Consider the following 15,816-nt stretch of genomic DNA (forward strand, 5'->3'; position numbering starts at 1 on the left):
AACAAGGCAATGAATTTTACTGCACTAGAGTTTGTAATGAATTTTATAACTGTTGTTGTTATTTTCTAATAAATCACATTAAATTAATAAAAACAGACTTCTCACAGCGCAGTTACGAAAAAGGAGAACAGTTCCATACTACATTCTCCGTATTAGTTGCTGATGTTAGTGATTATATCCCCATTCTTCCCATTAGCCAACCCGTCCCCTGTTCTAACCATACCAACCAATGTGACCAAGATTTCCAATTCTATGCTCCTAACCTTTGAAACTCCATCTCTGAACCCCGCCCGCTCTAGGTTCTCAAGTCTCACCCAAAACCTATCTCTTCAACCGTGTCCAGTGTCTACTGGATAATATAAGTATGAATCCAGATAGGCAGAATAAATAAGCAAGTTGACTGGTGGCATCACAAGTAAACTTCAGCCAATGTCCACAAAGTACCACTATCTCTCCAGTTCAGGAATACCAAGGACAATTACTGTTACTTGGCATGAGATAAGATAACTCAGTAGCCAACAATCGAATTTAGGATCTTGGTTAAGTATTGGGCTAGTATTAAACCAGATAGTGAATTACACACTGAGCCAACAATGAGTTATGGCAATTAAACATTTATATTGCAACAGAATGAAAAGTAAATTGTGAGAAGCAATAACTCACTTGTATTTCTTCATCTCTTCCTCAGTAGCGTCAATGTGTTGTTTTAGTGCTTTCAGTTCTAGGTTCAACTTTCGTCTACTCTGTTCTTGCCGAACTATCTCAGATACTCGGTCATTTAGTTGCTCCTGAGTGGCTTGTAAGTTCAACTCCATCAGACATAGCTTCTCTTCTCGATTTGCAAGCTCTTGAGCTACAATTAGATATGTTCATTATTTTCAATACCAAAGTTACTTAATAAGTGAAAATAAAATTTCATTTGGCTACGGTACAGTATTATACACAAATTGCACGTGAACAAAATGAACAGATACACATGTAACATTGAAAGCTAATTATGTTTTAACTCTGGTTTTTGAGGTGATATGAGCATCACCTTGGCCAAGTTGTCAGATGAGAATCAAATACAGTGAGCTGCTTCACAATGGAAGAATGGAAAATTGGCAGTGGTTTCCGCATAGTTCGCTATCTATTTACTGGGTGGCGACTGAGCAGTATTGACAGACTGTGGAGTTGTTACAGCTGTCATCATTTGGGATAAAGAATGCTCAAGCTTGGAGGAAGCAAAATGGGTTAAAAAGGATTGAACAAGTATATAATGCATCACTTAGAATAAACCAACAGATGGCACTGTCTTTCTAGGTCACAACAAATCTTACCCTTACAACATCTTACCCTGAACCATTCTTAAGATACATTTGCCCAAACCTTTTTTGGTTTCGCTAAGGTCACAAGAAGACTGTTCAACAGGGCTTTTTTTCATAAAATGTTAACATAATCACATGAACACCTAACTTTCCTAAATGTTTTTGTGAGAAATGTATTTTACTAGTGTTAATGAGAACATGGCTTTCGATGACAACACGCTTGGAAAAACGAGCACACTTCTGGTGCAGCTAATGAGCCACTTGAACAGTAAAAGTGAAAATCATCAATTCACAAATGCAGTTGAGGAGTGTGGAATTTTATTTTCAAATGAGATTGTGTGAGCTGTGTTGGTATAATAACGTGCCACGGTGATAATTATGTTGGCGGGTGGATATTTCCTTTCTTCACACACAAGGAAGTCAAGTGTGGTAAAACACCAGTAGTCCTTCTTCTGTACCCCTTGCATGTCTAGTGGCCAAGCAGTCATCCACCAGTGCTTTTCATTCAACTAGGGGAGCACCTACTATTCAGCAGTGGCTGACCCATGGCCCACTTTTGCCTCACGAGGGCATTAAGAAGTAGCTGCAGAACATTTTCACTAGTCTACGCAAGTCTGCATTTGATTTTCAATATTCAATGTTTCTAGTAGCTACCAAGTAACGATATTTATTGGGTTGTCATAAATCAAGAAATATTCAAACAAGAAAACTTAATTTGGTTTGTTGACCAAAAAAGATTGGCCACTACTGTGCTATCTTATACAACCAGCACATAAAAGTTATAACATGCAACAAAACAAAAGGCATGTAGCAAAAAGGAAAACTAAAGATGTTAGATAGTAATTCTATGACTGAAATACGTTCATTCAAACCTGCTAGTGTCCTATTGAAAACATACGGAACAACTGGCATTGAAACACTCAGTCAGTCAGCTGTCTCTTTGTAGTAATTTGCTTCATTTGTTAATAGTAATAGTAGTGTGCCCGTCATACTTGAGGATGACGTTGCCAACAATGAAGGAAGCACAAATTCATGGTAGATGGGTGCAATGATGTCTATGCAGGCTGATAAGTGACAGACATCTTCTACCATAAACCTCACATACCCACGTTCCTGACAGGGGAAGGAGTGGGGGTGGGGGTCCTTCTCTAAGGATAGCACCCCCCACCCCCATTCTCTCACTTCAGCACACCATTAACGCCTGTCGGGGAGCCAGGGTTGCATTGGTTCAAGTGTACCTTCAGTGTATCCTTGTAGCACCATGTTGTCCACTCTGCTTTCTTCTGACATCCACCGGTTTAACTGGTACTGTTGTACACGGCAAACTGCTTCTCAAGATGTCTACAGTGAATGCATGGAAAATCCCAGTGGCAGAAGAATTGAGACATTTGGGTGACATTCACTAATTAGTGATATTCCTCTATCAGCCTTCCCCACAAACCTCAGCTTCATCTGGTCAGCTGGCACACCCAGGCATGTTCAGACTCTATAGTCCTAAACCCCCAAAGCCATTAAGTCTATTGAGTCTGCTCTGAGTTTTTAATCAGTTCATTAACAGCTCTTTAACTTTTGAATCCCATTTTCTTTTTTCCACATCTCTTTGTAAATTACATTCAAAGTGTCTACCTATCTCCACTTAAACATCTCAATTTATTCTACATATATGCTCTTCTGGGGCAGTGTATGTCATATTCTCATAGGCCTCTGTCTGAAGAAATGCTTTATGAATTAATTTCTAACCATCTTATCTCTAGTTTTAAGAATATTACATCTCTTTGTCCTGGATTTTCCTAATTGAGATGCATGGTTCCCTACCTACGTCATCAATTCCCTTTATTCCTTTGAAGACCACATTTAGTATTAGAGCTGTCCCTTTATTAAGGTAATTTCTGGGTAGATTTCCTCTAAGGTCAGTATACCATTCCAGCAATAGGAAATCCAAACGGAATCCAAATACGATTTAACTGACACTGTATAACTGTAGAAATCAAATATAGAACCTGCAGCATAGGGAGAAAATCTCAGTGTTTTACAAAGTCAGAAGGAGATTCTGAGCTGGGAGGGTGGTAGAGGCACAATTAAAGAAAAAGATTAGATAGGTTTTGAAAGGGGGGAGGAAGGAGCAAGGTGAAGTGATTTCAGGCGGTTCAGCAGTTACAGAGGGCAGGGAAAAAGTTGCCAAAAACTCACTATTGAAAGTGCGACTGAGAGCATAAAGCAAACTAAAGTTGGAGAAGTGAAGGGCGTGCCTGGGGGAATAGAGCAGCAGACGATCAGAGGGTTAGAGCAAAGCTGTGGATGTATTCCAGCATGAAGATCATAAACTCAATCCAACGGAGGATAAGGAGCCATTGGAATCAGGAAAGGATGACAGTAATGGACTTCTAGAGCCAGTGTTGGAAAGGATGCCGGTGGGGGAGGGGGGAAGGTTTCACGATAGGCCTTAATATTGGGTTGGGGGGAGGAGGGGATAAAAAGAAAGAGAGAGGGAAGACGGCTGCAACTCAAAGGCACATTTTCAGTGTCGTACACGGCTGTGATGACAGCGGGCTCTTCAGATGGCTGCCGTCAAGGATTTAGACGTGAGTAATAATAATAATAATCCTTGCATTTGATATAGCTTCTTATCATGTTAAATCCCCAAATCCCCTTAGTCTTCTTATTTGTGGTCTGCACCTGCAAACTAGCTTTAATAACTTACATACCGGGACCCTCTACCCTTTGTTCATTTACCCCAGAGAAGGATTTTGCTATACTCTACCCATAATATAATAATCCTTGCATTTGATATAGAGCCTTATTACGTTGTTGAAATATCTCAAAGTGCTTCTCATGTATTCACATATTCCTGTATTTTTCAAAATTGGTTAACTCAGAAATCTCAGGCCCCCATGATCGAAATGTAACAACATCAAAATGAAACATTTTAACATCTTTGTATTTCTATAACGTATCCTTAGAGCAGAGAAGGTTAAGGGGAGATTTAATAGAGGTGTTCAAAATTATGAGAGGTTTTGATAAGAGTAGATAGGGAGAAACTGTTTCCACTGGCAGGTGGGTCGGTAACCAGGGGACATAGATTCAAGATAATTGGCAAACAACCAGAGGGGATATGAGGAGAATTTTTTTTTAGAGAATTGTTATGGTTTGGAATGTACTGCCTGAAAGGGTGGTGGAAACAGATTCAATAACAACTTTCAAAAGGGAATTCGATAGGTATAGTACTTGAAAAGGAAAAACTTGCAAGAATATGGGGAAAGAGCAGGGGAGGGACTAATTGGGTAGCTCTTTCAAAGAGTCAGCACAGGTACGATGGCCCGAATGGCCTCCTTCTGTGCTGTAATATATTATGATTCTATAAAAATAATGTCTAAACAAATACAATGAACAATCACCATTTCTATAACTGAGGTCTATTAATTTACCATGTATAGAGAGGGAATGACAGTCCCCCTTAAATCTATAACTAACAAACTATGAACAGATTTTTTAAATTATGCAATTGACAAAAAACCAAAAGCTACATTTACATATGGTGGATAATAAATGCCAATGTTTTACTAATCATAGTTTTAAAGAAAACATAGAAACAAATCTGTAAGGGGGAACTTCATTATTTGACACAAGAGAAACAAACATAGAAAAGTAGTAAATGTGGAAAGGAATACCCATCAAACAACTGTTTTGAAGGCATTTGCAAGATTTTTGTTGTGGGACAAAACATAAAACTAATGATTGCACAGCAGCAATGACTAATTTATCAGTTTGCGGTAAAAGAAATGTTTAAACGTGTGCCTTAGGAAATCATATAACTGCTATGGATTACTAAATATTTAACACAGTACAAACATTTAAGATTCATCTTCATTAAAGACAAAGAAAAAGGGTTCACAGTAAAAAAGCTTGTTAAAGGATTAACGTTTCTTTGTAAACATAATATAGAAATCTTTAGAATCATTCTTAAAACTTCTCGGTAACTTCTCAGATACAAGACTTTTTTTTCTAAAAAAAATAAAGCAGAGAAAGCAGAAATACTGCCTTTTCTTGACAGAATTTTCTTATACACCATGAGATCTTTTACATAAAAAAAGAAACAATCAAAATAATAGTGTCAATCCTGGTTAGTAGGCACACAAATTTACACAAAAACTAACAAAAGATGTGAAGTACAGATTAACAACCTTAACCCACATATTAACCAAGTTTATCTTAATTTTCTCAGTTCTAGTTGGTAGTGCGGCAAGGCATCAGCAGCTGCATGCTTTATTTACATCCCTTTGGCAGACGTACAACAGCCCCAGGCTATAACACAATGTACCTAATGTGCAAGATGGCAGGTAATCTTATGTCAAACATATTCTTTTGATTTAAAGTGATCAATAGATTCTTGTAAAGAGGTAATTTCTTAGATGTTTTCACCTTGCCTTTTTCACAGGTAACGTACACAAAAGCTGCGTTTGTATATTAGAAACAATAAAAGGAAAATATAATCCTTTTTCAACAAAACTTTCCTGTCCACAACAATTTTGGATCAATAACCCATGTAATACACTTATCTGCAATGATATGCTGGCACTGGAGAAAAATTGCAATCGACCCCTAGATATAAAAAAAATGTGAACGATGTTGGTAAGTGCTATTACAGAGNAAAAAAGTTCAGATCAGTCAAATGAGGCTCTTTTTAGTCTAAACACATTCTGGAATTGACAAATAAATTATCATATCACAATTAGATGTTGATGGATTTAAGCAAAAAAACCATAAAAATCATATTTCATATACTGCGCAGAATATAAAATATGCAGTAAACCTCACAGAATTTGTATCAGTTGGGACCATACATTTAATATGACTTATGAAAAAGTATGAGTTGTGTCAAACTTACATAGAATATATACCCTTGAATGAGACTAGGGCAGATATACGATTTAAGCTATTATATGATTTACACAGATCAGACCTATGTGAGTTTTAATGTGCTATACATATACTGTATAGAGAATCTAAAACGTGATGTACATTTATATAGTGTAGGTAGTTCTAATTAAGTATCTAAATATCTTGTATTGGTTATTACAAATAAATTAAAATGAATTCATATTAAAGTAATGGCATTATAAGTGTTTTATTATAACACCAAATTTTGAATTTCATCAGTTAAGCATGCAGTCTGGTAATCCAAATGTTAAAATACACATTCAGATACACAAAACTCTTCATGAACTTCTGGCAACATTAGTTGTAAAATAAGTGCGACAGATTTGACATATCTACTGCTATTGATTTAATACATTTTGTTTGAAGCCACAACTTGCAAACATAATGAATGCACTAAACTATATAAGCACCAAGTTCACTGTTTTAAATGTACATTAAGTCAATATTATGTACATACATCAACATTTAAAGATGGCAGCAACACGTTATACTGCTGCTCAATTGTACGGCTTCGTTTAAAATGCGCTTTTGGCATCAAACAATTTGTTACACTTAGCAAAAGGAGCAGAATAAGGCCTTAAATTGTTTATCCAACTGTCCAACAATGTATTTCTGTTCTCATACAAAGGATTCTCAGCAATATATTCTGAACATCTCCATTTGACGTCCTGGCAATATGGCTTAAAATATAGTACTCAATATTCTCAGCAACACCCAGTCACCAAGAGAACACAACTTAAATGTCAGCATACTGAGTGATTGACAATATGCAACAGTGTGTACAAGAAGCAATGCTGTGTTGTGCTCCACCACTATCAAGTGCTCTGGGACGCTTGAGGGGCGCTATATAAAATGCAAGTTGTTGTTGGTTTGAAAAAGTTCCAAACGACAAAAAATTACTCTTGTTTAGGGCCCTTCACGTCGGAAAGACGTGCCGAGGGGGGCTGGACAATCAGAGTTCTTTGGACCCGAGCTGGGAGTTGGGGTCAGGTGGGGTGGAGGGTAGGCGGGGTGGGGGTGAGAGGATGGCTGAAGACACGGTCGAAGACGAAGGTCTTTAGACGGGAGTTGAAGGAGGTAAGGGTGGGGGGTGAGGCGAAGAGATTGCAGGATAGAGTTCCAGACTGTCGGGGCAGAGATGCTGAATGCCCGACAACCAATAGTGGGGTGGGAAGCGCGGGGGACCTGAAACAGGCCGGTGGCCGCCGAGCAGAGGGAGCAGACAGGCTGATATTGGGTTAGGAGATCGGAGAGATAGGGGGGAGCAAGACTGCTGAAAGAAGACTACCATCTTTCCTGACCAAAAGAGGACTGCCATGTTTTCTGACCACTCAAAGCCTGAGAAATTTAGTCTGCTTGCACAGGCCAATGGAACAGTCCTGCACTTACTGGACAATTGATGTAATAGATACCTTCCAAAGCTCAGCAATCAAAAACAAAGGCAGTGCCCAACTCTACTCTCTTCTGTCTTCTATGGCACCATCCCACAACATTAATTGGTGCTTTGTGCAGAATCAAGAGCCTGCAATACAATTCCTACAAGATGCTATTTCAAAATATTTTAAGCACCACATTGTTTATCTTGGAGTTGAGCACATAAACAAAAGTTGGATCCTCAATTTATTTCATTATTCAATTTTCATCAACTGAAATTAATCAATAATTTAATAAGTAGAGCATGCAGACAGCAAATTGCTCATGAAATGTCTCGTTTCAAAGATCACAGACAGACCCTAACTTGGTCATTGCCTCACCTATTTCAGCTTGTGAGAGAAAGCTCTGCCAATTTCCATAGGTTATGAAACACACTATATTTAGCTACAAAGTGAAGCACAAAGCAATGCCTCAATTAACGAAACAAGTTCCAAAATCAAAGGAATGCAACATTTATACAAATTATATACTTAAGTAGATAAAACAGACTCGGATTTTATCATTTATGTGTTATTCAGTTGAATTAACTGTTAACTTAAGTATCTTGTGCTGAAAATACAATGTTATGTCTCGCAAACAGTTTGAACTCTATTGACCCAAGGTCACCTTGAAGCGGATAAGAGTTATAGAACACCCGACCTGGCAATGTTTTGATTTCATAGTATTTATCAGGTAGCACTGTAAAATCTTGCTTTATAAATGCAGTGTGGATCTGCAAAACTACAGTAACAATACAGCTTGACAATGTATGTTTTGTTTTGACAAGTCTGAACATTCTTCATCATTTTATAATTAATGGATTGACAGAAGAAATATATGCACAGCAGGGTATTGCTACAATCAAAGGCTGCTAAGACAAGTGATTACATAAAGTATTCATACCAACCTGTCCCTTTTAGAAAAAGAACTAGCTCATAAAATGTACTTTTGTCAGTTTGTACATTCCAAAGCTAATTAAGATTCAGTTTGCTATAACTGGTGTATAAAGATGACTTTATTAAAATGAAGAATGCAAATGGCTTTGTTGAGAAAGTAAAATTGTCATATTTGTAGATGCCTTCTCAGGCTGAACTGCCACGGGTGCTTTGCAATTTTCAAAGTAGTTACAGGATATTGTTATAATTTATCTGTATGTTATGTAAAATAATTTGGAATATAAAATATTGTAACTACAATATGATTACTAGCAATGCACGCCACTGGTTTAAAGTGTGCAGATTTTGATTTCTTGCCATGTTTTGTGTTGCATCTTTTCTCAATCATTTGCCAACATGTTTGGATGGGACAATAAAGATTGTATTTTGCTAGAATTCAGCAATCACAGCTATTTCATTGTCTATGTCTCCCACAAAGCCTGGAACAAATTGTGAACAGTACAACAAGGGAATAAATACATTTTAAAACTCTTCTTTTAAGTTTACTTTAACCCAAGCTGCTTCTGACATATAGCTTTTTTTCATTATAATTAAAATTGATACTAAAAGATCAGAGCTACATAAAATTGGCTGAATTTAGTTAGATAGTTAGTCTTGAAGACGTAATAAGGTGTTATATCAAATGCAAGAATCATTAGTATTATTATTTATCTTAGGGAAAAGCGGGGAAACTAATATTTTTGGCTGCAGCGTTTCTCCCACAAATATACATACAGTTAATTCACATTACAGTCTATTCTGTGAAGCGCTTTGAGACGTCTAGAAGACGTGAAAAGCACTATATCACTATATCAAAGTCCAAGGATTATTGTGTTCTGGTGTTCACACATCCTTTACATTAACAGAAAGGTGCCACAACTTGTACTGTCAATTTTTTGTGTGTTTTTATACAAGAAAACTTCTTTCCACTCTTACCAGTCTCTCTGTATTGCCTATGGACATCCTGCAGCTCCTGGTTTAGATGCTGAAATTCTCTCCTCAGTGTTGTATTTTCCTTTTCAATTTGTCTCTTATTCTTTTGATAGCCCTGGATCTCCACTTTCAGGCTCTTGGCTATGGTTTCCAGATTTTCCACCTCTGCCACTTTCACTTTGATACTTTCACGAGCCTGTAGGAGATCAGTCTCTGATTTCCTCAGGAGGTCATCCCTTTTACATATAGCCTGTAAAGACAAGAGCAGTTTCATTGCTTTAACTTGTTTTTATACAGAACCCTGCTATGTCATGCCATGGAACACTGAGGGCTTTCAGAGGCTTATTAGTGGTAGGGTCATATACAAGGTGGAAGTGTGCCATTTTATTAACAACCGCTTTTCTGGTGCTAACAATAATCACTGCATTTAAAAGTCTTTTGATGATTTTAGAAAATACCTGCAGCAATAAATAGCCTTTTCAGGAATTTTTTCAGACAATTTAAAACATTGATAGTCACCTAGACCTACTTTTCATATTATATATTATATATATTATTACATATTACACACACAAAAGTCAACCTCTTGTATGAATTGTAATATAACATTAATGAATATAATTGAGAAACCTCAATTGGCTTTCAGTAATATTCACAATGACTTTTTAAATAGCTGAAAAAAATATCAACAGCATCAGTGATGCCTCAAACTTTGATAGAAGGAGGTTCATTGGATTAAGGAAGAGTTGGGAATATCTAGTAACATTAAACAGTAAAAAAGTTGAAATTAATTGGGACTGGTTATGAAAGACGAATAACACTTTTCATTGAAACGATTTGAACATGGCCTACAACCCAGAATAAAAACAAGAATTTGAGAATACATGGAAAAGGTAGCAAAGCAGTGGGAGATACCTCTATAGAACTAATCTTAGACTTTATGCTTTATAATGCAAAAGTAAAAGGTTCAAATTGACCCTTTTGTTCGATTAGTTACAGGAGAAGCATCAACTACTAATGCAGATGGTAGAACCTTGGTAAACAAGTGGTTGGAGGAGATAAATAATAATCATCCTTGCATCTGATATAGTGCCTTATCACCTCTTCGAGACATTGCAAAGTGCTTCACAGAATATACTGTAAAGTAAATTGATTGTATATTTTGTGGGAGAAATACCATGCAATGCCACAAATACACATTCACTACACTTTACAGTAAATACTGTGCTTTGAGATGTCCTCCCAGTAAGAAAGAAAAGCGTAATATTAAATGCAAGGATTAATTATTTGCAGTAGCAGTATTATTGCTTCTGCAATCCATTTAGTACCAACCCCTACATGTACAGGGATGTGCATTAGTGCAGAAAAATATTTATATTTATTACTTTAAATGTCCTAAATTGAAATCCAGTGTGTAAAGTTCTTGTAGCTTATGTTCTTCTTTCTAATCTATTGGGGAATGGGTCCACCAACAGGGCATAATTACTTCAGTCTGGTACTCTAAACCCTCTTGTAACTCATCAAACAACATTTGCTTATTAAATGCGTCTCTGAGAGCAATGAGTATCAGACTAATCAATAAAATAAATGCAACAATGTATAATTCCTGACGGGTGAATCTATCTGCAAACTCGGAATATCTGTGGCACCAGCATGCCATTACGAAACTGGCAAAACCACATGAAAATAACAGCCATTTATATTCTGAGTCATGATGATTTGCTTCACTGTAGAATAAAATAACTATGACACAAAAATTAGCGCTCCTCAAAAACATGCAAATAGAATAACAGTGCAAAAAAAACTCAACAAAACTAAAGCACATATGGTATAAATATATATGTGAATTAAAAATACAGAATATGGATGACTCCCAACAATTATGAGCAATGCAAAATAAACACAGGTAGTCTGCTATAGAATTCAGGCTGCTATGTGATGCACTAGATTATACTAAATGATGCATGTGGCAATCTAAAAGTCATGAGGGGATAACATTATTTTGTAAAAATATCAAATTTGTGCCAGTGACTTAAATTTACAAACATACAACAGAGGAGCTTTGATAAAAGATTGTGGATAAGAGAATTTATTCCATGAACGAAGAAGACCTGACAGTACATCAGTCTTTATTCATGACAAAATTATATTTCGTATTTCCCAACTTAGTTTCATCAAATGATATAGAGAAAATCTATACCAAGGAGTGATTACAAGTCACTAACCTAATCAAGCAGCTTAGATGATGTCATAAAACATGAGAGGGAAGATCAAGTGGTTTAAAACCACTCTTTCAATCTTGAGATACTATATATATTATATATATACACACATACTATATTATATATAATATATAAATAATATATTATATATAATATAATAATAATCCTTGCATCTCTTTGAGACGTCTCAAATCGCTTCACACAATATACTGTAAAGTGAATATATTGTATACTTTCAGGGCGAAACTCGGTAGCCAATTGCGCATAGTATTGCCCCACAAACAGTTGTGGATTGAGTGATCAAATTATTATTAATTATTTTTTGAAGGGAAAGCGATCCAACAATCGCCTAACAACCAGGTTTCTACTTACTGCTAAGTAAACAGAGGTGGTGAGGAAAATTGTCAAATGTTATATAAATCAAACCCAGTTCCTCTTGCTTTCGAGATGAGCACTCTAACCACTACTCTACAGCACTCCATAGTGAATCTGCGATGTTCACAAAGTGGTTGATTCTATTTATAATTATGTTGTGCAATTGAAGTTCTTATGTTCTGTAGGTCCATATTCTGTACTTTTAATTCAATTGTACCTTTTATGTTCTACTTCAGGAAATGATATCTTGGGATACAATATATAGTTTGGGACATGACATGTGCCAGGATGGTAGAATGTGAACTGGATGGACCTTGGTCTTCTTTCATTTTGCAATTCTTATGTTCTTAAGTTACATTCAAGTCCAAGTGCTCTGCATGCATGAGATGTGCTGACAATTCTGAAGGATTTGAATGGTAATTATATTGAAATAAACTTTTGGGAAATCTAGCTCTTTTTTGGGAACTCCAAAAGTCTAATGTTTGGATGGACAGTCCAGAAGATAGAGGAATGGTCTACTTCTTCCTGAAGCATGGTCTATGTTATGCTTTGGCATTTAAAGCCTTGGTTAACATGAGCCACAAAAAATAACTGCACAGTTGTATCCTTGGATATTTTTATTATTTAAGAGAATGTATGTTCTGCGGAGGTGTTTCAGGACATCACTGTATTTTATCTTAAAATTTACTTAATATGAAGCACAACTGTTTTTTTTAAAAGCAACAATTTTGTTAAGTGGAACTATTTTCTTTGAGTGAACTTAGGCAAATATCAGTAAATCATGATTTCAGACATTGTCAACCCTCATCATTAATGAAGATGTCACAAACCCGATTATTTTGGATACATACTTTTCGGGATTCTGTGAGGTCACTTTCAAGCTGGGTAATTTGTTGTTCCAGCCCTGCCACCTCCAACTTGAACTTTTGCTGGGAAGCTGCTACATTCAACTGAATTGTCTGCAACGTTTTCTCAAGCCTTTCCACTTCAAGTATACAATTCTTTTGTTGATCAGCAGAGCTGTTTAACTCAGCTTTGAGATCTAGGATGGTTTGTTCACAGTCTTTGACTTGACTATTTTTCTCATTGTAGTCATTTCTCATTGATTCAAGTTCCTAATAATCACCAGACAAAAAGAAGTAAAGGATAAGAAAAGTTCATTTGACCTTCAGGTCCATTCCTTTCATGGAACATTTCTAATTGTCATCAATGCTGTTCAACTAATTTAATTTCCCGAGGAAAGGTTCTCTAAAATATAGTTTTTTACAATACTATTATCAAATAGCTGTTCTAAATACTATTGACAAATAGTTGTTCACAATACTAAGAACCTTTTTTAGTGGATAACTACAGCTTGCTGAATATTTTCCCTTTTTTGTAATAGATGTTTTAGTTGTTTTATTATAGATATGAGGGTGTTATAACATGGTAGTATAATAGAACAACCCATAACCAAAATAGCTCATCAATTCAGTAGCTAATGTATTAACATTGTACTTACTTAAGACTCATAAAAAATCAAAAGCTCAGTTGGTAGCAGTCTTGTCTCTGAGTCAGAACATCGTGAGTTGAAGCCCCACGTTGGAAACTTTAAACTCATAGTTCAAAGCTATGGAGCTGGCACTCCAAAGCAGCCCTGTGGGTGTGTTGCATTATTGGAGATGCTGATGAGTTATTAAACAGAGTCCCCTCTGCCTGTTCAGCTGGAAATTAAAGATCCCATGGCACTACTCGAAAAAAGAAGGATTTATCCTTGTGTCCTGGCCAACAATCCCCCAGATAAGATTGGTCATTGGAATTTTAGGCCTCTGAATATACACAAAAGTTAATTACCTTTTGCAAGTGTTGAATATGTGAATTCTGTGAATCATACTCCTCATTGGAATGACCATGGTTGTCTCGATAAAATGCCAATTCTGACTGAAGAAGTATTGCTACCTCCTCTTTTTCTGATATCTGTGTAAACGTATTAAACGTTAGTATTATTAAAAGATTTCAACAAAATCAATCTGAAAAGGTACTTAGATTTTTGCTCAGAAACTGTTATTCTTTTAAAAGTGAGAGTTACAAAATCTGTAGTTCCACTCATTTTGCAGTTTCAAACTTCAAGTAACCTGACCTGAACTTCAGTGGCAAATTAACACCTATTTATTTCCCTGTGTTAGAAATATTTATATTGAGCTTCCTTTCCAGTCTTCAATTGTTTATGTAATATCAACATTACTTGACTTCATGCCCAATAAAAATTCAGTAATGTAATTTTTGATCCAGACCTCTCTTTGCATCTTCATTGCCTCGTCTTTCAATCTCTGGATTATCTGTTCACACTGCTGAATGTGCTCCTGGTTATTTTTACGGCTCTCCTGACAAGCATTCAACTCTTCAGTCAGTTGATCAATCATTTCTTCACAAGTGTCCACTTGGCTGCACTTTTCTTCATATCGACGTTGCAAGGTCAGCATTTCATCTTTTAAATTGTGGAGTGTCTCGTTCACCTCAAAGATCTATCAATACCAAGTTCAGAGAATAAGACCTTAATTTTCAAAGCAATTATTGTATTTAAACATAAATGTCTCATTAAATACCACATCAACAGATTTATTGCCTCATAGTTAATTTCCCAATATTTCCATTCTTATGTACAATATTAAAAAGTACAATAAATGTCCAGTAATAATGCAGAAAAATTGTTTTGAAGATTTAAATAATCTCCTCTTATTTTCCTGTCATCGTCTGAAACATACATTCTATGGCAAGTGTCATAACTGGTCTAGTACACGATTTACCACTGATGTTGCCATCAGCATTTTTTGTTTCAAACAGGAACATGCATAGAAAGTGTACAGTGTATTGGTTTACCTGATTTCTGAATAATGACAATGGTTTGGGGCAGATTTTCAATATATATGTCAATTCTTTGTTAATGTTTAGAAAACATCATGAATAGAGATCTTGAAGCAAGCTTACAGGATTCTTATTCTCTTCAAAGGTGCATGGCATGAGTGAACCAAAACAATGAGCAAATCAAAAATGTGCAAATACTAGCAAAAATGTGCAAATAATCAACAGTACAACTGCATAATTTTACATATTACATCCCTTCAGAAACTTTAAATAATCACGAGTGATAATTTCATTTAACAGCCAAACAAAAATCACCAATAAAAGATCAGTTACCTGAGTACTGGAATCTTTTAAATCGTCTTCAAGGTTCTGCACGAGTTTCTCCAGTTCTTGTACTCTATCTGTGTTTGCTTGATATTTCTGTTTGAAGACATCTGCTGTTGATTCAGAGACTTTTGTCTGATTCTGACTTTCTGTTACCTTATCTTGCAAGAGGCTCATATGCTGCCTTAAACATCCAATTTCAGAATTCTGTTTTTGAATGGTCTTTTCATGTTGATCAACCTAATAAAAACAAATAAACAACATGGGGTGAAATTTGTAGCCCTTGAATTATTAATCTTATCGAAAGGCCTGGAGGTGGACTCCCAATATTCTTCACAATGTGTAATCAGAGGAGCCGTGCCATACATTGGCCATCCAGCTCCCAAAATTCAATTGTCAGTACAGGATGTCCACTTTAAGTTTTTTTGTTCAGCGAAGATCCAGTATCCCACTAAGCAAGCACTCACAGTCCACAAACCAAAAGTAGGCTTGCCTTATATACATTTCAAACAGTTATTTTAGAAA

General features: G+C 36.1%; 1 protein-coding gene across 1 annotated transcript in view; it reads right to left on the reverse strand.

Annotated features, from left to right (window-relative positions):
- Nucleotides 1-15,816, reverse strand: part of LOC103190167 (interaptin) — a 183,819-nt gene that overhangs the window by 63,005 nt on the left and 104,998 nt on the right. Inside the window, exons 20-25 of the mRNA XM_042331688.1 lie at nt 15,301-15,531; nt 14,397-14,627; nt 13,957-14,079; nt 12,975-13,238; nt 9,530-9,776; nt 664-853 (exon numbers count right to left, since the gene is read on the reverse strand). Coding sequence (XP_042187622.1) covers nt 664-853; nt 9,530-9,776; nt 12,975-13,238; nt 13,957-14,079; nt 14,397-14,627; nt 15,301-15,531 — 1,286 coding nt within the window. The remainder of the gene's footprint in view (nt 1-663; nt 854-9,529; nt 9,777-12,974; nt 13,239-13,956; nt 14,080-14,396; nt 14,628-15,300; nt 15,532-15,816) is intronic.

Source organism: Callorhinchus milii, unplaced genomic scaffold (genome assembly GCF_018977255.1).
Source record: "Callorhinchus milii isolate IMCB2004 unplaced genomic scaffold, IMCB_Cmil_1.0 Scaffold2, whole genome shotgun sequence".
Taxonomy (NCBI): Eukaryota; Metazoa; Chordata; class Chondrichthyes; order Chimaeriformes; family Callorhinchidae; genus Callorhinchus; species Callorhinchus milii.